Genomic DNA, 16,135 nt, shown 5'->3' on the forward strand with positions numbered 1-16,135 from the left:
CATTGTCTAAACAAGGTGAGGTAGTGGTTCAAAGAGCTTTGAGTTCAGATTTTGAGCTTTTTAGAACCAGTTGCAATGGTTGTTTTAGTCAGGCAGATGTTTTTAACTGTTCCTGTGTGCCTCACTGCAGAACTAAGATCAGGCTTCCTCAAACTTGGCCCTCCATATGTTTTTTTAGCCTACAACTCCCATGATCCTTAGCTAGCAGGACCAGTTGTCAGGGATGATGGGAATTGTAGTCTCAAAACATCTGGAGGGCCAAGGTTGAGGAAACCTAAGATAATTATAGCATCCTAATCGACAGAGGAGGGACGAGGGTGGCGCTGTGGGTTAAACCACAGAGCCTAGGACTTGCTGATCAGAAGGTCGGCGGTTCGAATCCCCGTGATGGGGTGAGCTCCCGTTGCTTGGTCCCTGCTCCTGCCAACCTAGCAGTTCGAAAGTACGTCAAAGTGCTAGTAGATAAATAGGTACCGCTCCAGTGGGAAGGTAAACGGTGTTTCTGTGCACTGCTCTGGTTCCCCAGAAGCGGCTTAGTCATGCTGGCCACATGACCCGGAAGCTGTATGCCGGTTCCCTCGGCCAATAAAGCGAGATGAGCGCTGCAGCCCCAGAGTTGGCCACGACTGGACCTAATGGTCAGGGGTCCCTTTACCTTTACCTAATTGACAGAGGATATGATTCATGGGGACAATGCCCCGTGTTGCCTGCTCAAAATGTTAGGGAAGCATTTGCAATTTGATTACAGTTTATACATGCTTTGCAGTGAAAAGAATCCATTTTAAATCTGCTTTCTGCTTTGACTCATTTAAACAAATGCATTCATGTCAGTGTATTAAATTATGTTGCTTTTCCATTCCAGAATCCTCACTGTCTGTCCTTGTAGTGATTGCAACACAGTGTACTTTCAAGTGTGTTTATATTAACAAAGTAGTTAGCCAGCTTCATTCAGCAGCCTTGTTAGTTAGCTGAGAAACTTCTTACTGTTGCAGTTTTGACTGTCTCTCTCATATGTATGCATTTATATGTTGATATGATCTTTGGAGTGGTTAGGTATACAATGTCTGCTTTGTATCTAGACATCCTCCTTTGAAAAATATGTCAGGGAAATCCTCTGTTGGAATACAGTTTCATAGTGGCTGACATCACTCTTTCAAGACAGATAAGTTGTTTTACAAATCCCAAGGCCTATATTGCTACAGTAAAATTGTACAATAAAAGTAGAGAGAACGTCAATATGGGAATGTCAGTAAATAGGCAGATTCAAATTATATGTGATTAGTTTGTCTTGTCTTCGGAGGCAGAGGAGATGATTCATTGGGATATACGTATATCATATATTTGATAAATGAGATCAAGTACACTTCTGCAGATCTCATTCCTCCAAAAATAGTTATAATATCTCATTGGTCAACAACCAGCTTTGCTTCATTTTGGGAGCACATTTCAGGCATTAATCTGTCATTGCTGCTCTCAGTTTTATATATTGAGATAATCAAATGATAAACTGTTGTGTTTCTGATTAAAAGCATGCACACATCTGAGCTTCATCTTGCCATTCAAATTTGACCTCAGTGCATGCATTTGTAGTCCAAGACCGAATCTGCTTTCCATCTATACTTTTTTGTCCTTGTTCCCACCTCCCAATGCATTGATTCATATATTTTAATTTTGCACGAACAGGCCATGCATGCAGGAGTCAGCTGACCGGCGTGTGCCTTTCTTTTAATGCATCCATGCAGGAATTGCATAACAGCAAACATCCAAGAATTCTCTATTCACTACAAGCTTGTGTGTGCATACTGTACTTTATGTTCAGTCCTAAAGTGACAGGCTTTCCCCACTCAAAAATAGGAAGATGGTTGTGGGAGAAATCAGTACAGTGACATACAGTGAAATCAACGGGGGGGGGGATGATTATGCCAATAAAGGCTGAATGAGTGAGTGAGTGAATGAATGAAGAGGGGGAAATGAAGCAGGGAGATCTGCAAAAATAATTGTTCTTCAGTTTTCCAGTATTGCAGAAACATTTTTTTTTAAAAAACAACAACATGGCTGCAGTTGTGATTTCTGGAGCTCGCTGGAAATAGGCACTACACAACTGGAATTAAGAGTGATGTAGATCATTGTGGAAGAAATTGAAACAAAACAGTAATATACACTGAGATCAAATTTTTAAAAGCTTTGGAGAAATAATTGTTTTTCCGTTTTTCAGTTGTCAATATTTCACAAATCTGTCACACCCCCCTTTCATGTAAAAAAATACCCAAACCAACAGGGCTGTGGAAGCTCACCAGAAATAGGCACTACTTCTGTCTGAGCAGTACTGGTTTTAGGAGGATCTAGAGCAGTGGTTCCCAACCTTTTTTTGGCCATGCCCCACCTAAGCATCTCTAAAATACTGGTGCCCCTCCTCCCTGATATAATTCTTATTATTCAAAAAGCGAACTCCTGTTCATGTGGAGGAAGTCTAAAAGGCCATCCGTTGTTAATAACTCATTCTCGAATTGCCCCCCTTAAAAATCAAATTGCCCCCCTGTGGGGCGTGTGGTTGGGAACCATGGATCTAGAGGGCATAGAAAGGGGAGCAGCAAAAATGGATGCTTGAGCCACTTCCAGGAAAAAAACTGTCTGCTGTTTCAAGTAGTGTGGTTTGGAGTTGTGTTTTCCAAAACTCAATGGATTATCTCTAGTTTGAAGAAATCCAAAATTTCACAGGAAAGTTATCAGGACAGGAACTATTTGGGTGGGGTGCCATGTGGATAACCTTACATAAGAAGGTTGCTAGTTGCTAATTGCTTCAAATGTATATTAAACTCAAGTGTGGACAAACCCTTGGTTAATGTTGGAGCTCACACATATTGCTTTTAATTGCTCATGAAACAGAATTCTGGGCAGAAATCCTGTTGATATCTTTTTTTGGATTAATTTGTTAAATAATGCTTGCATGTAATTTGTACGTATACTTTGTTTCTACATATACCGTGCTTTCTCCAAATTTAATTGCTTATGTAATTGGCTTGACTGCCTGTTTCCTGAGACATTTATAACCTAATTGTGAATGTGTGAGTTAGCATTACATGCAAAGGCATTTTCTTGTGTAAAACAGGCTTAATTTAGAACATAAATACAGATTTTTAAAAACTTGCTTAAAAAAATGTAAAACAGATGTTAGGGATTTTAAAAAGGATGCTCAAGAAAATATCTAAAACAGCCTAATTTGAGGTGCTTTGGAGACTGTCTAGTTTGGTTTGGGTCCGAGTCTGAATCCTGATATGAAAAAAATGAAGCTATTGGACCAGGTTTGGAGACAAAGAGGTACAACAGTATCTGTTAGGGATATATTTTTAATGTTTTTCAAAAAGTATTGTCTATAATTTTGACAGACATGGATGACACTTTCAGGCTTGTTACCCCTTCTGAGGGGATGAATCCCGCCAAATTTCAAAAGGATACCTACAGTTGTTTTCCTACTAGGGCAAGATTTAGAATTTTGAGGTGGATAAAGAAAATGACTTGATTTCTCCTATTGTTTTGTGGGCAATTTTGTAGGAAAATAGCACCCACCAGAGAGGTGCTGCTAGATAAGAAACCTGCCAAATTACAGATGAATATACTGTATCTGGGAGGGTTGTTTTTTTTTATGTGCTAGGTGTCTTTAAAGTTGGGTGGGGTTTTTTTGTGGGGTGAGGATTCACTTCCTCTCTGCTGTTTTACAGGCAAAAACGTTATCATGAAAATGGTATACATTGTAGAGGTGTCCCTAAGAAAGCAGTCTGCAGCTTTTCCAGAAGAATGGGTGTAAGGGCTATGGAGTTATGATGAATAGGGTTGAGGGGAAGCCTTAGGCTTCTGTTCTGCCCCGTTGGCACTAAAAGTCATAGGAACTGAAAGCCAAACTGATTTGACAGGAGTGGATGTGTGAGTATGTGACTAAGATGCAAAAGGACCTTAGTATCCCACATTTTCCCAGTTTGCAGCACTAGCAGGACCAGTAAAGAGCACAGATAAGAACAAGATGATACAAGATACAAGGTGATAATTGCAGCATCCCTTTCCCAAAACACTGTGATAGGAGAGCTCTGGAAAAATCATTCCCTCTGATTAGAAGCTAGATCTGTCAGTCACCAAAGAGCTGTATCCTCCTCCCTCTGCCCATTCTGCTGTTTTCCTTATGGCTGATTTCTCTAGAAAATCCCTGCCACAAGTCTCTTAAACCTTTCCCCCAGAGACACTTAGTTTTTCTTTGTTTACTAATTTAAATATTCCAGTAACTGAATCACTTTCGGCTCTGTCTGAAGTGCTGCTGTTGCCATAGTTTAAAAAAAGACTTAAAGCTTTGGTTCCTACTGCCTTTCAGTATCCATAGTGTCCCTTATGCTAAAAATAACAGTTACCCATTGAAAATGATTTTCCATCAAGGCATTTTTCTGACCAAATCTTGTCTGTGTGTTTTGTTGCAGATCCCAACTATCTCATGGCTAATGAACGCATGAACCTGATGAACATGGCTAAGCTGAGCATAAAGGGCTTGATTGAATCTGCTCTTAATCTTGGGAGAACTTTGGACTCTGACTATGCACCCCTCCAGCAGTTTTTTGTAGTGATGGAACATTGTCTCAAACATGGCTTAAAAGGTGGGTGATTGTGATGGCAAACCTACTTGAGGGATTAGGTCCACAGTGTTAAATTGCTATTCCACCTCTACATGTGGTCACCTTTTTTTTTTGTCCCATGCACAAAGCTGCCCACAGAAATAATACTTATGTGGGTGTTATTTTATTTAGCATATTTTTATTCTGCCCTTCTACTATTTAGGTCTTCAAGGCAGCTTACAAAGATGTTAGAATAAAGTTGTTTTCAGTCAAATTTGACAGGGGCAGGTTTCTACGTGAAGGTGGTCCCACCCCTTAATTCTCTTAGGGCCTAGAAGAAATCAGCAGACTTTCTCACACAGTGCTCGCTGTCTGTTCTGGAGGTCCAGTCTGTGCCCTGGTATTGCCTTCCAGCAATGCCACAGTGGCAGTAGCAGGACAAAGAGAGACGTCTCTGTAAAGTGTGTCACCCCAGAACAATATGGGAGTGAAACAGATAAGTGTCCTGGTCACAGCCATTCCTGGCACACAGTCCTCTCTGTAAGCAACTGACCTTATTGCACTTAAGAGCCAATCACAAGAGGAGAGAGAGAGAATTGCCCTCCTGCCTGCTGATAATCAGGTTCTTCAGAAAATTGAGGTTCTGGAGCCAAACCCAGCCCCTGAAGGGATGCCAGTTGGCTCACCAGTTGCAGCCTAAAAGGGGGTGAGCATGTAAGTGTTGACTCACAACTCCTCCCTCACTTCTCACAGGTGGAAAAATAGTTCCTGTCTCATCATGCATACTGTAGCAGAGACTTCTGTACTGGTTGCTATAGAGCAGTATTTTTTCATTAAAGACCTAAGCAAACTTTTCTTTTATAATGAGTCTGAATCCTGGGACAGGAACTATTTTTCCACCTGTGAGGAGTGAGGGAGGGGTTGTGGGTCAGCACTTGCACGCTCACCCCCTAAAGTGGATTTCTAGCAACTTCTGTTGCCAAAGATGCCTCTTCCTGCACAACTCTTATACTTCTAGTACTCATCATGAAGTTGTTACAGTAAGTGCCACACTTTTTAACAACAACAAAAAAGAGGTGCTGGTATTGCGTACCCTCCGGAAAAAAAGGACTGCATAACACTATTTGCTGAAAAACTGCACTGGAGAGACACTCAAGTCTGAAAACACGAAATGAGAAAAGGGGGAAGAAGAAATGAACTGCTTCTTTCTTCCCGTAATTGCATACCTGCTGCCATCTGCATGGCTCCTTGTCTGAAATAATTACACTGTTTGCAGAAGGATTATAGAGCACAACATAGCATAGGATAAAGGTGAAGGAGCAGTGTAAACGGATTAATATTTTGGGTGGGCTGTTGTATATGATTTGTATTTCTAAGGAAATTCACATGATCCCATTGTAATTTTAAGATGCTGATTCAGATATAAGGAGTAACAATGCTTTTATCTAGCCAAGAAGACTTTCCTGGGCCAAAACAAGTCATTTTGGGGACCTCTGGAGTTGGTAGAGAAGTTTGTCCCTGAAGCTGGAGAAATCACAGCAAGTGTTAAAGATCTGCCAGGGTTGAAGTAAGTGAAGACTTTTGTCTACCCTTTCAACAAGAAGCTGGTCAGGCATTTGCCAGGGATGCTGTAGGGCAGTGGCCATCAACCAGAAGTCTATTCATCACACAAATAGTTAGCAACTTGCCCAGCTTTCCACAGCTTCTCTGCCTTCAGTTTAGCTGCCTGTTTCCTGTCATGTCTGAACCGGACTAAAATGTCAACTCTGTGTGCGGCAGAAATGAAAAGGGCAAATTCAGCATTGCAAATGAAGAGATTTGAAAGCAATAGCAAATTTTAGAAATCTGTTGGGCCATATTTGGAATATTATGGTTCTGATTCCCCCAACTAAAAACTAATTTTCTTGCATGGAGCAAGAAAATACCATCTTAGTGAGCTACAGTCTGCATCACTAAAATAAAATATTGTCTCAATTTTACTATTTATTTTGGGTGTGGAAGTTGGAATGTAGATTATATAACAGCATATATCTTTTTGTCTCTGGTATTGATAGGACGCCTGTGGGTAGAGGAAGGGCATGGCTTCGCCTAGCTCTCATGCAGAAGAAGCTTTCTGAGTACATGAAAGCCTTGATAAACAGAAGGGAAATTCTCAGGTTAGTGGTTTGCTGTTTCTTGACCCAGAGAAGCCTTGCTTTCAATAAAAGGGGATTTATTACATAAGCAAATTGTTCTCTGTGGGTATCTTCCCTGTGCGCCTCTGTATTCATAATTTGACTCGTTGTTCTGGCACTTCCAGAGGTTGTTTTGATAGCAGCATGGGTGGAATGTATAATCTTGTTTGGAGACTTGCTAAATTGTCATAATTTCTTTGAATACCTACCTGCCTGCCAGCATTGAGGGCTCCAGAAAGGAACTCAAAGGTTTCCTGTAGACATGACTTCACAGTACACCGAGAGAAAAAAATGTGTACACTATCACAAATTTATGAAAGCACTTAAAATTTTACTAGACATTTTACTGTAGAAAAATAAGATAAATAGGTTCCTGTCCGCAGGCTAACTTTGCATATGAAATGAAGTGAGAATTAATCTTGCTGGCAGCAAATGGATTGCAGTTCAGGAGAGTGGGAATGCAGGGCAGCTGCCCATTCTAAACTCTGTGGGTGTGTTTGTGCATTCGCACATACACATTCTCTCTGTTTGCTCTTGAGCCACTATAGGTCAGAAATACACGTATAGAATCATAGAGTTGGAAGGGACCACGAGGATCGCCTAGTCCAACCCCCTGCAAATGCAGAAATCTTTCACCCAACTTGGGGCTTGAACCCATGGCCATGAGATTAAGAGTCTCGTGCTCTACCATCTGAGCTATAGAGAGTGGACTATAGACAGATTCAGTGTAAATAATGCATGCGGTGATTGCCTTCTGTTTTCTTTTAAAAGAATATAGTTATGGAAAACCATTTCCTTGCTCTTAATGCTTTTGGAATTTTGATTTTTCTCTGTTTTTACATGCCTTTTGGTTATTCACAATGACCTTGATGCAAGCAAGCCATTCAGACTTCTAACATGGGCCTCCTCTTGCACATGTGTCATGATCCCATCCTGTACATGCGGTCTCATGAGCCATGAAAGAAAAGTTTCAGTTTTAATCCTGAAATGATGCCATGGCAAATACTGGAGCTTTTCTACCATGACCCCAAGTACCGCATTTTTCGCTCTGTAGGACGCACCGGACCATAGGACGCACCAGACCATAGGAGGGGGAGAACAGGAAAAAAAAAATTCTCCCCCTCTCTGCACAGCGCCCCTTCAGCGAAGTGGTAGGAGAAATGGAGCCCCTTCCATTTCTCCTCCCGCTTTGCTGAAGGGGCGCTGTGCAGAGAGGGAAAACTGTGCAGCGCCTCTCCAGTGAAACGAAGCCTGGAGAGCAAGAGGGATCAGTGTGCACCGACCCCTCTCGCTCTCCAGGCTTCAGGCGGGAACTCCTGCTGCGCTCCGAAGGCTTGCGGATAGCTGCCTGAAGCCTGGAGAGCGCAGCGGGAGTTCCTGCTGCGCTCCGGGGGCTTCAGGCGGCTTCAGCGAAAGCAATGCGAAGCCTCCGGAGTGCGGGGGGAGCTCTCCCTCTGCGCTTCGGAGGCTTCGTGTTGCTATCGCTGAAGCCAAGGAGCCTGCATTTGCTCCATAAGACGCACACACATTTCCCCTTAATTTTTGAAGGGAGAAAAGTGTGTCTTATAGAGCGAAAAATACGGTACTTCCCGCACTTACTGCTATTTTATTTTAATATAACATCTAGGATGAAGAAGGGCCTATAAAACTTGCTGACTACTTTCATAGAATCATGGAACTATAGAGTTGAAAGGGACCCTGAGGGTCATCTAGTCCAACCCCCACAATGAAGGAATTCTGTCTACAACTGTCCCAGGGTGGGCGCCAACCACCAACCGTCTGGCTTACAGACAGACACACTGACTCACTGCACCATTTCTGAGCCAGTGTTGTAAAGTTTTGATTGGTTGACATTTTGATATATTTATTTTTTAATTCTGAAGGCCTATAAATGATATATTTGTAAAATTCACTTTATTTTGCAATGAAAGTGGACAGGAAAATAAAACTTTAATCAGTTATCTTCCCTTTTGCAAGTTCTCAATGGACAAAAGTTGGGGCAGCCATTATTTTTCCCATATAGTGCCACATAGCATCATTCCCGGGGAGAAGCATTTTTAAGTGCAGAGTAGCCAGGAGAGTGTAACTAAGCCGCTTAGTGAATGAATAATGTTTTTAGAAGGAAAGAAGGCATTCCTGGCCACCTTGTGTAATTGTTTGCAATAGAATACCACCCCCTCCAAAAGCAAGGTAGATTCATGCCCCTCTGAAGTTATCAAAATTGCCCCACAAATCTCTCTGCATGTATTGGGGGATGGAGGATCTGTATCGAACCCTAATCACCCTCTGCCCCATTCTCCTAGCCTTGTTTTAAAGTTGGAATCCCTGCTTCCTGTGATTGAATAATGTAGATAATTGAACAAGGATTCTCTTGCAGAGTGACTGGCTTGGCTTCCACTGCCTCCTGGCTAATCAGCACAAACTACAGTAAAACTTAAAAGCTTTCTTATCAACTCATCCACTAGGCTGAGCAGTAAATAACCATGAGTAGATTTGTGAGGTCTGGAATATAGTGATTTGACAAGCTTTATCTCAACTTGTTTTGCAGTGAGTTTTATGAACCTAACGCGCTAATGATGGAAGAAGAAGGTGCCATAATTGCTGGTCTTTTAGTAGGTCTGAATGTAATTGATGCAAACTTTTGCATGAAGGGTGAAGACTTGGATTCACAGGTGATGGATATTTTGTTCCCCTATATACGCTCTTTAGTTGTTTCCATTTGGCTCTTGAAAAAGTTTTTTAAAAGGGGGGGGAGGCATAACTGGGATGCAATTTGGCTAGTCAGTGGCTGCTACACAAATCAAGATTTACTGAACTCTAAATAAAGGATTTTCCTTCTGGTTGAGGTTTTTTTGGCTTAGGGAACTAAGATACTTTGTGGTATGGTTTTCTATTTTCCTGGCATTTATCAGTGAAGAGGGTTTTAGTTTTTTTAGGTTTTACTATATGTCTGTTTCCATTTGAAACAATATAGCTGTTCTCTACACATCTCTAAGCAGCCGTTTCTTCATTCTTGTTACTAGTTACTTTAAACTAGTAAAATAGCCTGTTAGTTTCTTTTCCTTTGTTCTGATTTGAAGTGAAAATAGAAAAAGGAAGTCGTCTCAGAACCAGGTGAAAGCATCCTCAAGGGAAAATCTGTACTTTGTGCTTTAAAAAAAAATAATCTGTTGTGTTGAGCAAACACACATTTTTCTGTACAGAATTATAATTTTGAAAATTTTGAAAATTTAAAATATTGACTTGCTCAGTGTTCATGATTTATACTTGGACTTCTGAGAAAGTTCAAGTATGATAGGAGGGAGAGATGTCAGGGTAAGTGAGGGGCATTCAAAACATCTATCTGCACGGACAGCTGACTGAAGATGTCAAGCTAAGCTGCCCTCCTCAAGCAGTGTGCAAGTTCTTCCATACCATGGGGCTTAGAAACCTGCATGTTTAAGAAAGTTTATGGGATCCATACTCTTTGCTGGCTTCTAGATTTATGGACATAGAATTGTAGAGCAGGAGTCACCAACATTTTTAAGCCTGTGGGTACTTTTTCAAATTAGAGAAAGTGTTGTGAGCACCACAAAGGCAATGCATCCAAGTACACATCACAGCTTATTCTGTTAGCTACAAAATAATGCTTTTTCAAGTCTAATTTCTGAAGAGTAAGCATTCCCTGTGGGTGTCAGGAAAGTGATATGTGCACCTGCAGGTGTTACGCTGGTGACCTTTGTTGTAGAGGACTGATAACCGTGTTTATTTTTGAACAGAAGTAGATCTCATTTGCATTTTCTGTTCATATATATTTGGTTGTGGCCTGGGAAAAAGTGTGTCGGCTATGATCTGTTGTCCTACCCTACTTCTAAGATGCTGTCTGCAGAAGAACTGGACTGATATTAATTTAAATATAGTTCCCATCTTCTTTGGGTAGCTGCGTTTCATTCTTAGTAGGAAGAAACACACTGATGGCACACTGCGGCCATGATCCAGTGAGATGAATTATTCACTTGCATGCAGTAGGGTGCTTTCACTGGGGTTTCCCCCATATGTTTTCATTTCAAACAGCTGTTTAAAAGACCATTGGTGATGTGAGAGCTGCTGCTGAAAAAGTAGAAAATAGGAAGATCTGAGCACGCAAAGCTGGCTCATCTACCTGATTATTGCCCATGTAATCATAAGGCAGTCAATTTTTCATGCAAGAAGAAATATAGTTGTGTTTTGACCTGAAGCATTACTGACTTCTCTTGTAGGTTGGAGTTATCGATTTTTCAATGTACTTAAAGGATGGGAACAGCAGCAAGGGAAGTGAGGGGTAGGTAATCTTTTAGTGCGTCAGAATGTTCTGTGAAACTATATATTAGTTTGAACTTAACAATTATGCTGCTTTGTATTTTCCCTCCTAATAATAGCCCCAGCATTCAATTACAGGCTTAACACAAACTCATTAACCTTTTGGGAGACATTGTAACCAGTATATAAATTCAAAACTGTTTTGGGGTTGGATCTGCTAATATTAGTGTTAATATTGAAGCCTTGAAGGTTTACTTCTTTCCTGAAATAGGCTGTACTAAAGTGATCTGAATGCCAAAATATTTAGCTCTGAAGTACAGATATGGAGCCTGAAAACACGTGTGCCTATATTCTTTTCTGTTAAAGAAATTTAATACAGCAGCTGTGGCTTAACTTACACAGATGCAAGATACTGTATGAGAAGGTGTTGACAGAAATACTAGCACAGTTATTAAATTAATGTCCCCATTGGTTACTACTCCTGTCACTTTATTGTTTAGTTTTTTAAATAAATTATCTTTTGCTTTTGTCATGTTTGCTATTCATCATTCTCACTCATACATACTTGGAAATCAAGGTTTTGCTTTCAGTGGTTCAGCTCAAGTCTTGTTTGAGCTTCTAAACTTACAACATGCAAACCATGGTTTGGAGCTACTTGTCAGCTTTTGAGTTTTCTCAGCACTCAGCTTGACGAATTCACTTCTGTCCTTGTGGTACAGCACTCTCTGGATTTTGAATGCTGGACGATGAATGCTGATCGTAGGCTTGTTAATTGAGACATCATACCAAACAATAGCTAACAGAAACTTTGGTTTGCAAACACACTTCAAACCATGTTTTTAAATTCTGGTTTGCTACCTGGTTATAAGCCATTGTTTGTCCATTCAGATATCACACCAAACTATACTTAAGCTTCTCTAATCATAGTTTGGAATAATGTTGGAATTAAGTCCAGTTTGTCTGATTGTTATGGAATTGTGTTATAATGTTTGCTAAACTACAGTTGCTTTCAGTCTTTTTTCTTTTTATAAGTACAACGACAATAGAACGAGTCCCCCACCTCCCCATCTGGTTCATATGTATTTGATATATAATATTGAGCTGCTATTGCTTATTATTAATTGTGTCCCAATTCCAGAGATGGTCAAATTACTGCAATTCTGGACCAGAAAAATTATGTGGAAGAGCTGAACAGACATTTAAGGTAATGTGTAGTTTTCCTATATAATTATGACCTGTAAAAGACTTGGTTTGTTAATGTTGAGTTCTTTCATTTCAGTATAATTACTGCAGGTCTCTTAATTTCACAGTGCCACAGTCAATAATCTGCAGGCGAAAGTTGATGCTTTAGAAAAATCCAATACTAAACTTACTGAGGAGGTAAGTAGAAATCAAAGAAATGTGCTTTTTGTTCATGTTTGGGAGGGAAATATGTTTCAGGCATTAAGTTAATTAGGGCTGAATGTTTGATAATTTTTCTCACATGGAAGGAATACCTCTTTTGTACTGGAGCATGATGAGGCAGATATAAAGGTAAAGGTAAAGGACCCCTGACAGTTAAGTCCAGTCGCAAACAACTCTGGGGTTGCGGTGCTCATCTTGCTTTACGGGCCGAGGGAGCTGACGTTCGTCTGTAGAGTTTTTCCGGGTCATGTGGCCAGCATGACTAAGCCTCTTCTGGTGAAACCGGAGCAGCGCACGGAAACGCTGTTTACCTTCCTGCCGTAGCAGTACCTATTTATCTACTTGCACTTTGACGTGCTTTTGAACTGCTAGGTTGGCAGGAGCAGGGACCGAGCAACGGGAGCTCACTCCATCGCGGGGATTCAAACTGCTGAACTTCCGATCGGCAAGCCCTAGGCTCAGTGGTTTAGACCACAGCGTCACCTGCGTCCCAAGGCAGATATGGAACCCTGTAAAAACAAAAACAGACATTTTCCTTCAAAACTCCTGTGTGTATGCAAGTTAATGCAGGATGGTTGACCAGCTAAAAGCCCAATCCTATTTGTATTTACTCAGAAGTAATTCTCAAACATTTTACTAGTACAAACCAAACAAATAACATTATGGCCTGGAGATGTCAGGTAAAGGACTATTTTGGTACAAGACTTGGCAGACACCAACCCAAGGAAGGCATATGTTGGTAAGGACAGGAATCATGAACATGGAATGGTAGGTTAGAGGAAGCAGGACTATGAAGTTGTGGGCAGAGTGGTTCAAAAGGCCTGATCAGGGAGTCCGGCACAGGTTTAGGGAACATGAAAGCCTGGGTAGCTTTGGTTCTTCTTTGGTCTTGGTTTGAGGCCATTAAGAACTGTCAGGACCAGAGGCTGCTACACCTTTCTTGAGCAACCCATCACAGCTATCTTCCACTGGCCAACTTTTGTATATGTAAGATTTCTCATGATTTGTCTTGGCATGCAGCAATAGGGGTTCTGCAGTTGCCCTAGTCCAAGTTCATTTTAACTCTTGGCCAAGAAAGCATCTGTAGAAGTCACAAAAAGTGTTGTTTTTTTCACTTGTTGCATTGTTCTCATTGACACACACAGCTTGCTGTTGCGAACAACAGAATAATAACACTGCAAGAGGACATGGAGCGAGTCAAAGAAGAAAGTTCATATATTTTGGAATCCAACAGAAAGGTCAGTGTGTGAGAGTGTGTTTGTGTGTGTCTAGCAACTGCAGGTAGATCATGTCCCACTGCGTCACTGCCATGGAGTTGCCTGTACATAGTGCAACTTACTTTTCTAGGATCTGAAGGCATTTTACTGCAAAGCACCTTATTTCTCCTGTTCTCTGCCTCTGTTATACTGTTATCTGTCTGGTATGTGTTTTGACATGCCAAATTATAGAGCTCCCTTTGGAGAACTTGGGGTGCAGAAGGGTCCTCGTGCTGTCATTTGCTTGCATGCATTAGAAGAAGAAGAAGAAGAAGAAGAGGAGGAGTTTGGATTTGATATCCCGCCTTTTCACTCCTATTAAGGAGTCTCAAAGCGGCTAACATTCTCCTTTCCCTTCCTCCCCCACAACAACCACTCTGTGAGGTGAGTGGGGCTGAGAGACTTCAGAGAAGTGTGACTGACCCAAGGTCACCCAGCAGCTGCATGTGGAGGAGCGGAGACGCGAACCCGGTTCCCCAGATTACGAGACTACCGCTCTTAACCACTACACCACACTGACAGACATTAAGAACTGAATGTACGCTATCCATTGCGAACACACACTGATGTTTAAATAATTAGTGTGGCCTTAGGTATCCTAGTAGCTACACAGATAAATTAACAAAGATGATGTTTTTGCATGAACTTAGCCAAAAGAGAAAAATCAGAAGGGACATCATTTAATCATTGTGATATTTGTTGAGTACCAAAAACACAACAACAAACCCCCATTACTTTTCTGATTTAACAGCAGGTACCCAAGCAAGACAGAACTGCAGATGGACATGCCCTTAGTGAAGCACGGAAACACTTAAAGGAAGAAACACAGCTGCGGCTGGTAGGTGGCACAGCTCAACGCTCAGGTCTAAGAGACTGTTACAAGCCCTGGATCTCATGCTGTACTGACATTTTCCCATATTAATGGAGAAGTAGCATTCATGGTACGGTACGCGGGTGGTGCTGTGGGTTAAACCACAGAGCCTAGGACTTGCCGATCAGAAGGTCGGTGGTTCAAATCCCCACGACGGGCTGAGCTCCCGTTGCTCGGTCCCTGCTCCTGCCAACCTAGTAGTTCGAAAGCATGTCAAAGTGCAAGTAGATAAATAGGTACCACTCCGGCGGGAAGGTAAACGGCGTTTCCGTGCACTGCTCTGGTTCGCCAGAAGCGGCTTAGTCATGCTGGCCACATGACCTAGAAGCTGTATGCCGGCTCCCTTGGCCAATAAAGCGAGATGAGCGCCGCAACCCCAGAGTCGGCCACGATTGGACCTAATGGTCAGGGGTCCCTTTACCTTTACCTTTAGCATTCATGGTAAGCTGGATTCTACTTAATCAGATGTGAGAAACATCACTTTGATAAAGTAGAGCGGAGCCTACAAAGGCTCATCTCAAAATAAATTCAGTAGCATTCAATGGGCTAAACTAGCACTGCTGCTCTTCTGGATTTGTATAGAAAATTCACCTTTCATTTTCTGTGCTGGAGGAATGGACAATGTGGGTAGATTTTTTCATATTCCAGATTTCATATACTGTATATGTATGTATGTGTGTGTGTGTGTGTGTATGATTTAGGATGTGGAAAAAGAGCTTGAGGTGCAGATTGGAATGAGACAAGAGATGGAACTGGCCATGAAGATGCTGGAAAAAGATGTCTGCGAGAAGCAAGATGCACTGGTGGCACTCAGGCAGCAGCTTGATGATCTCAGGGCCCTAAAACTCGAACTTTCCTTCAAGCTGCAGGTAAGCAAGCAAGACCAGGTTGGCTGCTAGGTAATGACTCACTCCTCTTAGCTTTATGGTGGAAAATATACAGGGTTTGGATATGAGACACCAAGGTTCAAATGCTTGGTCAGCCTGAAGTTCAAGAAGAGGACTCTCGGCATTCTCAACCTCACTTGGCTTGCATAATTAAATGTTATTACCTCCCCTGAACTCTTGTGGCATTGTATGCATAAGAAAGAAACATAGTGCTGTAGTGTAGGACAGCAGTCATCTTGGGCCCTGCTCTGTAGGGTAATTTAAGTGTGTTTCTCTGTGAAAGGACACTTAATATCATCTCTGTACTGCACTGTGCTCCTTTTACAATTTCTCCACATGGAACTATCTGGGCTGCAGCAGATATCTGGGCTGCAGCTGTGGGATTTGCATCTTTCCTCTGTCTGTATGTCTCTCTCCCCCCTCAATCTCTCTTGCTAATTTTTCCCTGCCATGGTTCAGTGTTGCACATGGAGTGCTTATAACTCAGCATTTGAATTCAGGGCCTGTTGCTTCTCCCTATTTGGTTAATCATAGTTATAGTGATACCATTTAGTCTTGCACAAGCTTTACATAGATAAGTTCAAAAGCCTTGAAGTAAACCTTGTGTCGAGAATCTTAAATCCTTTAAATTTCATTTACTGTATTTTAGCCATATACAATACTTTTAATG

The 16,135-nt window shown here is 41.6% G+C and overlaps 1 protein-coding gene across 8 annotated transcripts in view; it reads left to right on the plus strand.

The window, feature by feature from the left end:
* The window catches only part of RUFY3 (RUN and FYVE domain containing 3), a 47,555-nt gene that overhangs the window by 18,179 nt on the left and 13,241 nt on the right, over positions 1-16,135 (plus strand). For all 8 annotated transcript variants that reach the window (XR_014160299.1, XM_081876857.1, XM_081876853.1 and 5 more), the window contains 10 exons: positions 4,464-4,637; positions 6,045-6,162; positions 6,650-6,751; positions 9,318-9,441; positions 11,008-11,069; positions 12,186-12,251; positions 12,358-12,427; positions 13,597-13,689; positions 14,459-14,545; positions 15,280-15,447. Coding sequence is in view for 7 of the 8 variants with exons in the window: in XM_081876857.1 (XP_081732983.1) it covers positions 4,464-4,637; positions 6,045-6,162; positions 6,650-6,751; positions 9,318-9,441; positions 11,008-11,069; positions 12,186-12,251; positions 12,358-12,427; positions 13,597-13,689; positions 14,459-14,545; positions 15,280-15,447 (1,064 nt within the window). In the remaining variant the exon portion in view is untranslated. The remainder of the gene's footprint in view (positions 1-4,463; positions 4,638-6,044; positions 6,163-6,649; positions 6,752-9,317; positions 9,442-11,007; positions 11,070-12,185; positions 12,252-12,357; positions 12,428-13,596; positions 13,690-14,458; positions 14,546-15,279; positions 15,448-16,135) is intronic.

Source organism: Podarcis erhardii, assembly GCF_964252035.2.
Source record: "Podarcis erhardii genome assembly, chromosome: 9".
Lineage (NCBI taxonomy): Eukaryota > Metazoa > Chordata > Lepidosauria > Squamata > Lacertidae > Podarcis > Podarcis erhardii.